A 16,571-nucleotide genomic window follows, 5' to 3' on the forward strand; every position below is an offset into this window, starting at 1 on the left:
GCATCTCCTTCATGTTTCCTCTTTAGTAATTCAATTTTGAACCCAAATCTTTCCTGTTTTTTCTGCTAACACTCCTCTCTCTTCTCATGTTCTGTGTGCATGATTGTGCCGTTTGTGTTAAATTATTCTTCTGAATCATAAAAATGGTTTCCGCTAACGCAGTTTTGTTTGTCTCTTGTGTTTACGTGTGTCGACTGCTGTTTTCTTGCGCTCCTCCTTCCCCATCCGTGTGTTTGCATGTCTGCTGTCAGGCTTCTACGGGCTGGAAGAAACGGATCTGGATAAAGTTTTCCGGCTTCCCACCACCACCTTCATCGGGGGCAGCGAAACTGCGCTTCCTCTCAGGGAAATCATTCACCGCTTAGAGGTACAAACACACACTTTTGCACAACTGAACCACTTATAATGCATTGCATGATATTGTTATTATGTTGACGTGAGAGCCAGCATACTGTATAGGATTTAAACATACACTCACCGGCCACTTTATTAGGAACTAGTACCAAGTTGGACCCCTTTTGCCTTCAGATCTGCTTTAATCCTTCATGTCAGAGATTCAACAAGCTACTGGAAATATTCCTCAGAGATTTTGCTCCATATTGTCATGATAGCATCACACAGTTGCTGCAGATTTGTCGGCTGCACATCCATGATGCCAATCTCCCGTTCCACCACATCCCAAAGCTGCTCTATTGGATTGAGCTCTGGTGACTGTGGAGGCCATTTGAGTACAGTGAACTCATCGTCATGTTCAAGAAACCAGTCTGAGATGATTGAGCTTTATGACATGCTGCGTTATCCTGCTGGAAGTAGCCATCAGAAGATGGAGACACTGTGCTCATAAAGGGATGGACATGGTCAGCAGCAATACTCAGGTAGGCTGTGGCGTTGATGCTCAATTGGTACTAATGGACCCAAAGAAAATCTCCCCCACACCATTACACCACCACCACCAGCCTGAACCGCTGATACAAGGCAGGATGATCCATGCTTTCATGCTGTTGATGCTAAATTCTGACCAGACCATCCGAATGTGACAGCAGAAATGGAGACTCATCAGAGCAGGCAACGTTTCTCCAATCTTCTATTGTCCAGTTTTTTGGCTGGCAGGCACAAGTATGCCACATTCAAAGTCAATTAAATCCTCTTTCTTCTCCATTCTGATGCTCGGTTTGAACTGCAGCAGATCATCTTGAGCATGTCTACATGCCGAAATGCAAGATGATAATGTGATTGGCTGATTAGAAATTTGCGTAAACGAGCAGTTGGACAGGTGTACCTAATAAAGTGGCCGATGAGTGTATTGTTGATATTATTTTGTCGTTTTGGACTAATTCTATCTTTCCTAGGACTTTAATGCTACACAGCTATGCTATGGGCTTTACATAAAGACCAGGGCCCAGTTGCATGAAAGTCCTTAAGCTAAGAAATTCTTTTAGTTTGAAAGTTAAGGGTAGCCTTAGTAAACCTTGGGTTGCAAGGAGAAAATCCCGAGGGTCAACTTAAGCAATTTAAGGCTACAATTAAGTATTTCCCCCTAATTGATCTCATCCCACAAGGGAAAACCAGCAGCATTCAGTAATGCATGATTATCTGCTGTCATGGCTTTACAATCAATAAATGTGATTATAATAGAAGTCAATGGAGCAAAAACAGCACCAACATCACCATAGGGGAGTCAGTTTGTTCAGTGTATTGTTGAGTTTTGGAAAAAAGTATTTCCCTAAGATAAGCTGTCAAAATAAGATTTGTCAGCACAAAGCATCACATTTGCTGACACACAGAGAAAGCTGAGGCCAAATGAAGACTCAAAATCAGCCCAGAGTGGATGAAAACGACCCAACAGCACACAAGGATTAAACAAAAACTTTATATATTCATAATTGAGATAATACAGTGTTTAGCAATTCATATTGTAAGAAAAGCTTCAGATTAATGTGACAGAGTTCATTTATGTTGTGTGATCAGCACGTGGCTTTATTATACTACAACAAACTCACATGCACTTTGATCAGAGGGGTTATAATGCAGTTCACATGTTTATATGCCAGTTTGTTGCAGTTAAAAGCAGCTTTTTTTTTGTGTATAGAAATACGAACATACATCTTAAAGCTGCAAGCAGCGATGATAGGGACCTCGCACCCGTGCTCACCGCCGCCTGGTGGCCTCAGGATGACAGAGAAGGGAGATAACATTAATTTAAGCCGATATATATAAATAACCTGAGAAAATCACAGAATTAAGCCAAACTTCCTCCTGTCAGCAGGTGGCGCTATAACTGTGACTCAAGATTAGCATTTAGATGCCTTCAGTAGAGGAATCTTATCAACCATGTGAATTATCAGGCAGATCGGACATTGTTTGGCTGAGTTATAGTAACTTCTTGATTCGTGGCGAAATGTCGAAGTTTGCGAGGCCGCCATGGACACGCCTTTCGACGAAAACTCTAGATCTTCGCAATTTAACATCGCCAAGGCCTTTATATGAGAAAATTTTTGTGTTGATCCGATAAAATCGCTAGGAGGAGTTAAAATACAACGCCTGGAAATGGTAAAAACGGCACTTTTTTGCCGCAGGAAGTTAAAAATATCCGACTTCCTGTTGGGTTTGAGATTTCGCTTCAAGAGACTTTTTTGTTGGTTTTGGCGTGTTTGATGTGTGTGCCCATTTTCGTCTGCGTGCGTGATTCGTAGCTCGGGGGCTCGTCCATCAAAAGTGCATAGGTGGCACTGTCGAGTTATTCTGCTATGCCCACTTCTGGAAACCCATAACAAAAGTAAATGTTCGCCACTTCTGAGGCGTGTGCAAAGTTTAGTGAATTTTCGGGCATGTTTACCCCCTCAAAATCGCAATTCATTCCGGAGAAGAAGATTAATAATAAGAAAAGGAGCAATTCCAATAGACCCTTTGCACCGGAGGTGCTCTGTCCCTAAAAATACAATAATATCCCTAACAAAAGTATTACATGTATAGATGTAAATTGAGTGTGCATGCCTGCTGTGTGTGCAGATGGCCTACTGTCAGCACATTGGTGTGGAATTCATGTTCATCAATGATCTGGAGCAGTGCCAGTGGATCCGGCAGAAGTTTGAGAAGCCCGGAGTGATGCAGTTTACTCTGGATGAGAAGAGGACACTGCTGGCCCGTATGGTGCGCTCCACCAGGTCTGTGTTCATGCAAAACTCAATTCACTCTGAAAGTACAGTTGTAGTAACTCTTTTGTATTTTAAATTCTTTTTCCAATATTTCCCAAATGATGTTGAACAGATTCAGGAATTTTTCACAGTATGTCGGATAAAATTTGTTCTTCTGGAAAAAAAGTCTTGTTTGCTTTATTTTGGCTAGAATAAAAGCAGTTTTAATGTTTTTAAAGCCATTTTAAGGTCAATATTATTAGCCCCCTTACACTATATTTGTTTTGGATTGTCTATAGAACAAACTGTTAAGAACCACTGTTATACAATGACTTGCCTAAATACCCTAACTTTTCCCTAATTACCCTAGTGAGGCCTTTACATGTCACTTTAAGCTGAACACTAGTGTCTTGAAGAATATCTAGTCTAATATTATTTACTGCCATCATGGAGAAGAGAAGTGAAATCAGTTGTAAGAGATGAGTTTTAAGACTTTTATGTTTGGAAATATGTTGAAAAAATCTTCTAAACAAAAAATGGGGAAAAAAATATACAGAGTGCTTAAAATTCAGGAAGGGTAATAATTCTGCCTTCAGCTGTATATTTCTATAGCACATTTAAAAACGATCGCTGTTGACCAAATGCTTCACAAAGTCAGAAAATAATCAACATAACATAAACACTGGATCATATTGAAACTCCACCCAAAACTTGACCCGAATGAGCCATTTATATAGTTTAGAAGCAGCCATAAACTGTAAAAAGCAAAATTGAGCAAAATCCCTTTATGTTTTGACATTGTAAAAGGTATATAACAACATCCTGTAAGTTTCACAACTCAACACTTTGTGGTTCCTCTAAAATCAGTTTCAAAAAATCTGACAGAATCTTTTTTCTTTTCTTTCTTTTTCTTGTTTTTGCTATTTCTGCACAGTATATCGTTTATAAACCGATAATAATAATAATAATTGCAGATTTTTGCGTAATGAATTAAAGGGGAGATAGTAAAGGAGCAAAATACTTTGATATAAATTAAAAATAATAATCTATTCAACTTTTGTTTTGGTTTGCAATGCAAATCTAACAGAGCACTTGTTTGTTAAACAAAGCTACACTAAGTCTCTCATATAATATGTTCTAAAAGACAGAAAATATTACTGTCTAAATAGGCAAGGCAGGTTTATTTATATTGCACATTTCATACATGGTGGCAATTTAAAGTGCTTTACAAAAACAGGAATAAAAGAGGACGTCTCCAACAGATTTGAGTTTTCACCTAAGGTCGAGAAGTTTACAGCTTTACAGCTCTAATTACGTGCTCCCCAATTTCAACTCCCTTCTGGGAGTAAATCAAACCACCCCTGATTTATGCCTCCTCTCGAATTATATCGCTTTAGCTAGCCAAATGTAATAAAAGGTCTTGATCTTAGCCAGAAGCCAGGGACTTGAACCCCTCCGCAACAGTTACCTGTGCCGAGTCATCGTCTCAGATTTATTGTAATTACGCTGCTATCCCACAGAGACAGACCTACGAGTATGGTGATGGCCCGAGTTTAATCTTTTAACTGCCCAATCAGATACAGTCTTTCCAAATTCCAAAACACCGGTGTGTCACAAATATCATCTAAATATTTGAGGATTAGTCTAAAACATTGCTGTAGGTAATATAAAAACTGAATAAATCTATATTATATACACACTTATATATTATATATAAATGTACATTCATTCATTCATACATTGATTAAATAGACTTTTATTCTGAATTTTGTGCAGCATGGTGTCTCAGTGGTTAGCGCTGTCGCCTCACAGCAAGAAGGTGTCTGGTCTGTGTTGGCGTGGGTTTTCGGGTGCTCCGGTTTCCCCCACAGCCCAAACACATGCGCTATAGGGGAACTGATCAACTAAATTGGCCGTAGTGTATGAGTGTGTGTGTATGGGTGTTTCCCAGTACTGGGTTGCAGCTGGAAGGGCATCCGCTGTGTAAAACATATGCTGGAATAGTTGGCGGTTCATTCCACTTTTCACAAAATGTCTCCTAAAAGCTCATCTGACCTCAGAGATCTCAAACTGACGCCTGCTCCGCCTAAGGTCACTGGAAAAATGTGATCGTGTCATTTGTTTACAGATTCCACTTGCGTTAAATGATGCAATAACACGCTTCTCAGTGTTTTAAAGGATGTTTGTGATGCTTTCTGTGCCGTGTGTAATGCTGCGGGACAGGTTTGAGGAGTTCCTGCAGAGGAAGTGGTCATCAGAGAAGCGTTTCGGCCTGGAGGGATGCGAATCTCTCATTCCTGCGCTCAAAACCATCATCGACAAATCCAGTGAGAACGGCGTGGAGAATGTCATCATGGGGATGCCGCACAGGTAGAAGATTTGAAGGTCTATTCACACAGGATTAGCATTAGCTGAGGACCAGCAGGCTGTTTGGTATTAAAGGGGAGCTATTGTGCTCCTGTTTTTGCTTGATGCTTCTGTCAGTCTATGTGGCTCCTGTCGCTGTTCATCTAAAACTCCACATCTATAATCCTCTTAGTCTATGCTGACATCATCTTCAGCAGCTCAAACACTCTAATGGCTAATGGACAGACGGCTGCTTCTCACTCAGGACTGCTGGAGATGCTAATGAGATGGAGAGATGCGCACTAGTGGGCGGGGCTTTCCCCCTCTGATGACACGTACAAAGGGAGAATGTCAATCAAAGTGTTTCATTCATCAAGTCTGATTACAACAAACACGTTGATCATTAGAGGCTGGAGATATTCACACACTGCTGACACACAACTGGATTTAAACCCCTTATAAATGTGATTTCTACATAATGGGTCCTCTTTAAAGTCTTTAAAGTGACATCAAAATGTACTATGCTTATTTTGCTAGCGCACATTGTTATTTTTTGGGTGAACTATTTCATCTGGGCAAGTTATTCCATTATAAAAAGTTTGTTTTGGGAATCTCCAGACACAATATTCTTAGCCACGCCCCTTTTACTGTTAGTTTGCTTTGAGGGAATTATGCAAAAAAGGAAGCCCCGCCCCCTACTCAATATTCAGTTTGAAGAACATCAACATCCTAAATTAAAAGTCTGAAGTCACAGGCTTCATTTATCCAGTGTGAAAGCATCACATGAAGCTCAGATACTTTCTAAATCACACAAGGTCACCAGCTAACACTAATCCCATGTGAATAGAGTTTAAGATGTGTTTTAAATGAGGTACATTCATGGTGCTGAAACATGTCTGTTCTGTCAGAGGCCGTCTGAATGTTCTTGCTAATGTGATCCGTAAGGAGCTGGAGCAGATCTTCTGCCAGTTTGACTCCAAGCTGGAAGCAGCAGACGAGGTGAGACAAACAGCCAGCGTTTCTCTTCAATTCCCTCAAACAGGGAAGCCGATTTCTGCCACAGAATCAAACAAATAGGCAAGGTAGCTTTATCTATCTTTCATCCATTTCATATCCTTTTTCATCATTTTTTTATTGTAAATATGTGTTTTTTCTGTTTATTTTATAGGCACAATATTTACAGACTCATCTGTTATTCTGTCTTCAGCTCAAAGAGATTTTAGCTTCAACTGCACATTCGATTTCCATCTATCTGTCATCTGTCAAGAGACGCCCCTTTTTGCCAATTGGCCAACATAGTAGTTTATGTTGTAGGGGTTGCACAGCCTAGTCAACTTTAATGCTCTGCCATGACACTTTTTGTGAAGTTTATTTATAAACTAATGTCGAGAGGATCACGTGCTTATGATTGCTTGCAGCTGGTCCTGCATTATTCAATTTATGATTGACCAATCAGACGATTCCTAAGCCACTATAAGTACCTTAAGTTCCATATCACAGCCATCTTCATTTTGAAGAATCCCCCCTTCCACCCCTACTCCTCCTCCTTTCCTAGATGGGTGGTGCGGTGGCCCAGTGGTACGCACTGTGGCCTCACAGCAAGAACATCACTGGTTCTAGTCATTACCAAGCCAGCTGATGTTTCTGTGCGGAGTTTAAACCTTCTCCCTGTGCTCACGTGGGTTTACCCCAGGTTCCCCGATTTCCTCCCACCGTCCAAAAACATGCAGCTTAAGTTAATTGACTAATCAGCACCATAGACATGCTCCTAGTCAGTAGTTATCTCTTAAGAGCGATCACTATCTGTTCATGAGCTACTACAGAATGGGAGTTCTCCAGATCTACCTGAGCTCAAACTCCCCTCTCGCCTTGCAAATGGGAGGAGCCCCGGGCTCGAGGATCTTAAGAGCTCAGGGCTCTCTCCCGGGACAGCATGCCAAACAAGCTTTATAATCAATCATCAGCTGAGTGTCAACTCTTAAAAAATTTATGTCAATTAGTAATGTGATTAATACACTTTAATTAAATTAGTAGTCATTAGCTATGTTTCCATCCACCTATTTTGTATTTTGCAAATGCGAATAAAAATACAGTTGGTGGAAACGCCGTGATGCGCATACATTTTGAAAATGCGCATAAAAAACGTATGCGCCTAACTGGGTAGGATAAACTTTTTATTCGATAAGAAAAGATGCGCATAAACTCCGATGGAAACACTTTTACCGCACAAACTCCAGCATGCCCATTAAAAAGGTCATGTGATTTTGTTAAAAGAGATCATGTGATGCTTAAAATGTGTGTGAATGGACAAAACGTCAGGCTGAGCACATTATAAACCATCTGAAATGTTGTTTTGGTCATTATAAAACACCTTACCATTTCAGTATTAGTGTTATTATATTAATAATGACCTCCAGAATCAACCCGGTCTCATTGTGGAAACGTAGCCCCGCGGACGTTTCTGCGGACCGCGATTTACGTCCCGGGAGGTACGTATTCGAGCGGTTTTTGTTTTCGCGGAGCCGTTCGCGCCCGCGCCGTTCTCATGCAAAAAAAGCCACCGGATCGGCCGACTCGGCCGCCCTCCTCTTCCTCCTCCTCCACCTCCTCCTTTCCTAAACCCGAGCGACGGTTCGCAAAAGCCGTCCAGAAAAAAAAAAAAAAAAAGCAAAAGCCCTCGTCTTCGATTTCGACCGCGTTTTCGGATCCCGCCGCGTTCTCGCCCTTATTTTTCGGATTCCGTTTTTCGTCTTACCTGATTTCCGGAACCGCTGTTCCCCGGACTCGATCCCGGTCGTCGTCCCCGCGGCCAGCTCCTCCTCCTCCGGGGCCTCCGCTCCGCCGATGTAACGCTGTGAGCTAAGCGGACCAATTGGTTGCATCAGGAAAGCCCTCCACTCGGAGGCGAGCCATCGGCCCCGCAGCGTTCGCTCGAAAAAAACTAAACACGGCCTTACGTACCTCCGGCCACGTAAATCGCGGTCTCCAGAAACGTCCGCGGGGCTACGTTTCCAGAATGAGCTTGGGTTGTCCAGAATCAAGAGCGTCTGACACCTTCAAACGCCACCGCGTGCTCACTGCTTGTCAGGATTGTCTTCTGAGGCGCATTAATTTAGAAAAGATTGATGCAGCTTCTCCTTCTGCAGCAAATGCAGGTTTTACTGTTGATATTTGGCGGCAGTTAATCAGGAAGTGACGATTTTGTTCGCTTTGACTCGCAGAATGGAAACAATGCTTCATTCGCACAACTTTTATACGATAATCCAGTGTTGCGCATAAAGTTTTTCACATTTTTGGATGGAAACATAGCTAATGATTATAATCTTTTAGTTTACACATTAATGGTAATATAATCAGACTATTGAATTATGTTTAGATTAGTGTTGTGCTTATTATTATTATTATTATTTGATGTATTATTTGTTACATATTAAATCAGGATAATCTTATGCCATAAAAATCTCTTCATTGTTTATCACCAGCAGCTTGTTTTTAAAGTGCATTGATGGACAGTTCATAATGTGCTGACACTGTTACTGTTAATGACTGATAGTGACACTGAATAAAGCACATCTGATGAGTCTAAAACAGTCACTGAAAATAAAGTATAATTAGCAAACATGAATTGTGAATGCATTGTGTAATCATCTGTACTGTAGTTACTGCAGTCTGATTATGAGTGTTTTGAAAAGTAGGGGGACCCAAAAACATGACTGCTATGTTTGATGTTTGTGATCCAGCTGTTCAATTCAATTATCTTTATTTGTATAGCACTTTTACAATGTAGATCGTGTCAAAGCAGCTTCACATTGAAGATTATAGTCAATTGGAACAGTCAGTTCAGTTTTAAAGTTAAAGTTTAGTTCAGTTCAGTGTGGTTTAATTATCACTACTGAGAGTCCAAACACTGAAGAGCAAATCCATCCATGCGCAGCTCTACAGATCCTGAACCATGCAAGCCAGTGAGGACAGCAGGGAGGGAAAAACTTCAGCTGTTGATGTTTGGTCTGGTTTTCCTCCAGGGCTCCGGTGATGTGAAGTATCATCTGGGCATGTACCACAGACGCATCAACCGCGTCACTGAGCGTCAGATCACACTGTCTCTGGTGGCCAATCCTTCACATCTGGAGGCTGTGGATCCTGTGGTGCAGGGAAAGACCAAGGCGGAGCAGTTCTACTGCGGGGACACAGACGGAAACAGGGTGCTTTTTACATTTGATTTACTTAACTTGTGTGTGTTCAGATAGACTCCTCTTTGGTTATTGACTGTTTTCGCTCCATTGACTTCCATTATAATCACATTTAATGTAATGGAATTCTTGCATTCTTGATTGCTGCTGGTTTTCTCTGATGGGATGAGCTGTCATGACTTTGCAATCAAAAATAGCATTATAATGGAAGTCAATGGAGCGAAAGCATCACCAAAGGGTCAATCTGAACAGTGTATTGAGTTTTTAAACATTTTCAACGCATTTTCCCAAAATATGTGTCTGAATAAGGTTTGTCAGCACAAAGCATCACATTTGCTGACACACAGAGAAAGCTGAGGCCAAATGAAGACTCAAAATCAGCCCAGAGTGGATGAAAACGACCCAACAGCACACAAGGGTTAAATGAGAAAAGCTGCACTTTGCATTAAAAGCACCAATATTTGGTTCAAGATTTGATCAATGATTTTTAATTACTGCATTAAGAAATAAATCGATAGTTTTTTATGTTAAATGCAGATGTGTTGTGATGGTGAATGTGTCAGTAACTGAGTGTGTTGTTGTGTGTGAAGGTGATGTCCATCCTTCTGCATGGAGACGCAGCCTTCGCCGGTCAGGGAATCGTCTACGAGACTTTCCACCTGAGCGACCTGCCCTCATACACCACACACGGCACCATACATGTGGTCGCAAACAACCAGGTGGGTTTCTCACACACAGCAGCACAAGAATTTGGGAACTCGTTGTTTAGTGCAGTTCGAAAGTTTGGAAAAAAATTTATGTTTTGCTCAACGAGGGTGCGTTTATTAGAGGAGAAATGCAGCAAGAATGACAGTATTGCTAAACATCACAATTTAAAATAACTAAATCATATTGTGATGCAGTGTCGCACTGTGGCCTCACAGCATGAAAGTTGCTGGTTTGAGCCTTGGCTAGGTCAGTTGGCGTTCTGTGTGGAGTTTGCATGTTCTCCCTGTGTTTCTGTGGGTTTCCTCTGGGTGCTCCAGTTACAGTCCAAACACATGCGCTATAAGGGAACTGATCAATTAAATTGGCCGTAGTGTATGAGTGTGTGCATGAAAAAGTGTGTATGGGTGTTTCCCAGTACGGGTTGTGGCTGGAAGGGCATCCGCTGTGTAATACATGCTGGAATAGTTGGCGGTTCATTCCGCTGTGGTGACCCCTGATAAATAAAGAGACAAAGCCGAAGGAAAATGGGAGAATGTTGAAATTTAGTTCATGTTGTGAGATCGCTGTATTTCATATATATGCATGTGTTTAATTCTGTTCTCTTCAGATCGGCTTCACGACGGACCCCCGTATGGCGCGCTCCTCGCCGTACCCCACCGATGTGGCCCGAGTGGTGAATGCACCCATCTTCCATGTGAACGCAGATGACCCGGAGGCCGTGATGTACGTGTGTAACGTGGCTGCAGAGTGGAGAGCCACCTTTCATAAAGACGTGGTGGTGGATCTGGTATGGCAGCTCTCTCTCTCTCTCTCTCTCTCTCTCTCTTTATATATACAGCTTATCAAAGTCTGGATGAATCAGAAGCTGAGACTTTTTTTTGTATTGTGCTGCAGTTCTTAGAGAAATGCAATATTGTATGAAAACTGGGTGTGGCTTGTTTTTTCTACTTTGAGCTGATTGGATGTAGTAAAGTAGGCGTGTTATTCAGATAGATGGGGAAAAGGGTGTGGGGAGAGTTATTACAGCCTAACAGACTCCTCCTCCTCACCATTTCTGTTTGTTGTAAACACTGACAGCTGGAGGGGCGTGGTTAAGTTTGTTAGCCACGCCCAATACCTCAGACAGACCTATTCTAAGAACTGAACTGAAAACAAACAGGATATTAATTTTAGATTACAAGGGCAAACGTTTTTTTTTCCTAATGACATGCACAGATGAATTGTCCAGCACAAAACTGCCAGTGTGAGCGGACTCTATTAATATGGGTAGTTTGATTTCATGTGGACTTTAAAGCCTGCCTGACTGGATTTTATTTCACTGTGTTGATGCTCTTCCAACTGAAACTGAATATTGAGTAGGGGGCGGGTTTTTCTTTTGTGCATCATTCCCACGTAGTAAACTAGCAGTATGAGGGGTGTGGTTAATCATTTTAATTTGCAGTTGCATAGAAATCCTCAGGTTGACGTCAACAGAAGCAACAAAAGTCTTTGATTTTAATATTTTTAACCCCTTAAAGGGATAGTTCAACCAGCACTAATCACTTACTCAGTATTTGCTCTCCCTTCACTTCTTATAAACCTTATCTGTATCTGTTGAACACAAAAGAAGATATTTTGAAGAATGTTGAAGACCATTAACCCTTGACCTCCTTAGTATTTGTATTTCCTGCTATGCAAGTCAATAGTTACAGGTTTCCAACATTCTTCAAAATATCCTCTTTAGTGTTCAGCAGAAGAAACATAACTTTATAACCGCTTGAGGGAAAATAAATGCTGAGTAAATTCTCATTTTTTTGTTGAACTATCCTTTTAAGGGTTAAAAATGTGTGTCAAATGTGCTTTGTGTTGATTTGAGTAATACAAAAAATTTACTTCATTAAAAATATCAGAAGCCAGAATTGTTCGCCCCCCTTTGAATTTTGTATTATTATTTTTAATTTTCCCCAAATTATGTTGATCAGAGCAAGGAAATTTTCACAGTGCGTCTGATATTATTTGTTCTTCTGGAGAAAGTCTTATTTGCGTTGTTTCCGCTAGATTAAAAGCAGTTTTAAAATTTTTAAAAGCCATTTTAAGGTCAAAATTATTAGCCCCTTTCAGCTATTTTTGTTTTTGATAGCCTACAGAACAAACCACTGTTATACAACTACCTGCCTAATTAGGCCCACCTGGAATCTGCGCGCGCAGAATTCCGTAGATTTTCCACAGATTTTTAGCCCATCATTAATTCTGTTTATTTATTTGAGTAAATGCGTGTAAATCTATATTTATTCAGTGTTCTAATTAATTTCAGTAATATTATTTACTAACGTGAAAATGTTCATCTGATTTATGTACAATGCAGTTTGTACAGTCATATTTTCTGTCTTTTAGTAGATCTATTATATGACAAACTTGCTTTATTTACCAAATAAAGTGAATCTAATTGAATTTGCATTGTAAACATTAAATAAAAGTTAAAAAGATATTATTTTTTATTTCATATATTGAGGTTTTAGTTATTATACTTCCAAAATAATCCGCAGATTTTTACCGAAATTCTCCGCAGAAATAGCAAAAATCGTCCGCAGATTCTGTCTGGCCCCACTAATTACCCTAACCTGCCTAGTTAACCTAATTACCCTAGTGAAGCCTTTAAACGTCACTTTAAGCTGAACACTACTGTCTTGAAGAATATCTAGTCTAATATTATGTGCTGTCACCATGACAAAGAGAAAATAGATCAGTTATTAGAGATGAGTTATTAACACTATTATAATTAGAAATGTGTTGAAGAAATCTTCTGTCAGGTATCACCTTTTGGAACACTGTAAGTACACTGTAATCCCGAATAAGTTGGCAAAACTCAAAAAATTTGAGGTAATCAGTCACGTCAAATTTTTTAATTTATGAAATTTTCTATTTTAAGTAAACAGAAACATCAAGTTTTGAGTTTGTTGTACTCATGCAGGAAACTTCTCCTAACTTAAAATACTCAAGTTACCCAGCTCAGATTTTAATAGTGTTTTTTAAAATTAACTTCTCCATCTTTAGTTTCACGCATGAAATAAGCCACAATTTTAATCTGTAAACCCCATAAATCTATCAAAATACATCTGTAATTTAAACAAACAGACAATACCATTTTTGACATTTATTTTAAAGAAAAAATGTCCAACAGTAACTTCAGTTTTGCCTCCTGTGCAATTACAAATGTCTTAAAACAATAAAAGCAATTAGACAGTAAGAGATTTAAAATAAACACTATTCTGAAATGAGTAAGGAATGCCCAAAATGCAAATACGATATCAAACATAAGAGCTTCAAGAAAAAAAGCTGTTAAATTGACTAAATTAAATAATAATACATCAATAAGAAGTATAAAACTTACAGTCTTGAGGCATTCATTAAAAATGAGAATAAGTGCACATTCTGTGAAGTAACTCCTGTTTAGTGTAAAAAAGTCACTGGCACAGTAACTATCAAATGGTAATATATATATATATATATATATATATATATATATATATATATATATATATATATATATATATATATATATATATATATTTTTTTTTTTTTTTTTTTTTAATTTATTTTTTTTTTATTTTTTTCGAATTTGTAAACATTTTACTTACTGTAGTGGGAAGCAAGGCCGATCCGCCATCATGCAAAAAACGAGTGAAGCATGAGCATGTTCGTGGACCTGGATTACATCAGACATAAAATTACAGCGCTGAAATATTTTGAGTTAATGAAACTTTAAACAGACATTTTGTCTAAATTATACCAGCAAAATTGTTCACCTAACTTGAAAGATTTAATTTTTACAAACTCAAAAAAAAGAAAAAGTTCTAAATACTCATGAAGGGTAATTAAGATAAAAGAATTGTAATGATTTAAGTTAATAGAGCTCAGTTCAAAAGCATTAGGGTTTATAGTGTTGTACACTTATATATAGGCAAGGCAGGTTTATTTATATAGCACATTTCATACACAATGGTAATTCAAAGTGCTTTACAAGGAATAAAATTGATTAAAAACAGATTAAAATTTTTTAAAGGAATGAAAAGGAAAAGAGAGACATAATCGTGTGATCTGAGCTCATTCAGTAAAGGCACAGCTAAACAGATGTGTGTTCAGTGTTGATGTGCATGTGCCTAATGTTGGTGCACACGTATAGTAAAGTTGATGTGTATAGGGTGGACAGCCTTTATAGACTATACACTACATAAGCTGTCCACCCTATACACATCAACTTAACTGTCTGATTTTGATTGTAATGTATTAACATGCACCTTTTGTAAAGCTTACATAATAACCTATAATAATTGTGAAAAGCACCATGCAAATGAGACTGAACTGAATACGTTGTTGTGTACAGGTGTCCTACAGACGGAACGGCCACAACGAGATGGACGAGCCCATGTTTACTCAACCGCTGATGTACAAACAGATCAAGAAGCAGAAACCTGTTCTGCAGAAATATGCGGAGAAGCTGATCGCAGAAGGAGCTGTGACCAGACAGGAATACGAGGTCAGGACAAACCTGTTTTTACTATTTAACCCCTAAATGGTGCTTTGAAATGTGCATTTTTTAATTCGATGTTTGACGCAATCTCAGCTGAAACATGAAGAGAGGGTGGGACATAGTGTAGCTCCTCCTCCTTAAAAAAATAGCCAATAACGTGTTGTTTTTCTTACAGCTCTGCCAGTGAGAGTGGTTAAGCTCAAGCTCATTAAGTGAAAAGCCAATGAAAAGAAGGGGGCGGGGCATGTCAGACACTAGAGAGCATTTGATTGGTCGAAATATTTGATGATGAACTGAAGTATAAGGAGACGGCAAAAATCCTTGATCCATTAAGGCTGAAAAGACATACAGCAAACTGTGTTTTTATCTTCTAAATGTAAAATGTGATTGAGCCACAAAGAAAATGAATAAATGGTTTATATTCTACATAGGGGGCGTAGTGGAAGATCACCAATGTCACCTGAATGTCACCTGGTGGTCATGTGTTGTACTCCAGCCAAGCAAAATACAATGAAAGCTCATTTTTGGAATATAATTAATATATTTTTATAGATATGATATATTATATATTATATTATACATTTTTTTTAGATATTTAGCTTTGATTTTTCCTGTCAATTTTAGCCTTAAATAGATTTTGTAAAATACACATGTTATGTAATATATTAAAATACGCATTTATTATTTCAATTATTTCAGAAACATGAAGACGCCCACAACTTTTTTTTTTTAAACCTAGAATCTGACATGTGTCTTTTAAGTGTAATTTATTGTTTTCATGTCTGTTCAAAAAGTGGGAAGAGTTGAGGGGTTCAAGAATGACCTTTTGTTTGCAGGAGGAACCATGATAACATGTCAGAAATATCCTTGTAGACATATAATATCATGTGACAATGAAGACTAGAGTTTCAGTAAATGACATATTACTGCATGTTCAAATAGAGGACGGCTGTTTTAAATTGTGTTATAAACGAATGCTGTCTGTCTGTCTGTCTGTCTGTCTGTCTGTCTGTCTCTGTAGGAGGAAATCTCCAAGTATGATAAGATCTGTGAGGAGGCGTACAATCGCTCGAAAGACGAGAAGATCATGCACATCAAACACTGGCTCGACTCACCTTGGCCAGGTGTGTGTGTGTGTGTGTGTGTGTGAGTGTGTGTGTGTGAGAGAGAAAGAGAAAGTGTGTCAGAATGTGTGTCTCAATCAGAATGTGTATGTGTGTGCATGTCGCATGTGCAGTTTGTGTGTGCATGCGTGTGTGTGTGTCTGTGTGTATGTGAGTGTGCATATGTCTGTCAGTATGTCATTGTGGGTGTGTCAGAGTGTGTGTGCATGTATCTGAGTGTACACGTCTTTGTGTGTGTGTGCCAGGTTTGTGTGTGTGTGTGTGTGTTTTTCCGGTGTATGTGTGTGTGTGTGTGTGTGTGTTTTTTTCCTGTGTGTATGTTTTGTTTGTGTGTTTGTGTGTGTGTGTGTTTTTGTCCTGTGTGTATATATGTTTTGTGTGTGCGTGTGTGTGTGTTTTCCGGTGTGTGTGCGTGTGTGCGGACGTGTGTGTTTTTTTTTTTCCGGTGTGTGTGTGTTTTCTTTTCCTGTGTGTATATATGCTTTGTGTGTGCGTGTGTGTGTGCGCGCGTGTGTGTTTGTGTGTGTGTGTGTTTTCCGGTGTGTGTGCATGTGCATGT

General features: G+C 39.3%; 1 protein-coding gene across 6 annotated transcripts in view; it reads left to right on the top strand.

Moving 5' to 3' along the window:
• The window catches only part of ogdhb (oxoglutarate dehydrogenase b), a 57,770-nt gene that overhangs the window by 21,891 nt on the left and 19,308 nt on the right, over positions 1-16,571 (top strand). For 5 of the 6 annotated variants that reach the window (XM_073915228.1, XM_021479477.3, XM_073915226.1 and 2 more), the window contains exons 5-13: positions 252-367; positions 3,010-3,164; positions 5,358-5,504; positions 6,389-6,479; positions 9,503-9,682; positions 10,261-10,389; positions 10,986-11,165; positions 14,742-14,894; positions 15,910-16,012. In XM_073915228.1, coding sequence (XP_073771329.1) covers positions 252-367; positions 3,010-3,164; positions 5,358-5,504; positions 6,389-6,479; positions 9,503-9,682; positions 10,261-10,389; positions 10,986-11,165; positions 14,742-14,894; positions 15,910-16,012 — 1,254 coding nt within the window. Of the gene's footprint in view, positions 1-251; positions 368-3,009; positions 3,165-5,357; positions 5,505-6,388; positions 8,507-8,568; positions 9,683-10,260; positions 10,390-10,985; positions 11,166-14,741; positions 14,895-15,909; positions 16,013-16,571 lie in introns of all 6 variants that reach the window. The other variant, XM_073915229.1, reaches the window with a different exon arrangement.

Source organism: Danio rerio, chromosome 10, assembly GCF_049306965.1.
Source record: "Danio rerio strain Tuebingen ecotype United States chromosome 10, GRCz12tu, whole genome shotgun sequence".
Lineage (NCBI taxonomy): Eukaryota > Metazoa > Chordata > Actinopteri > Cypriniformes > Danionidae > Danio > Danio rerio.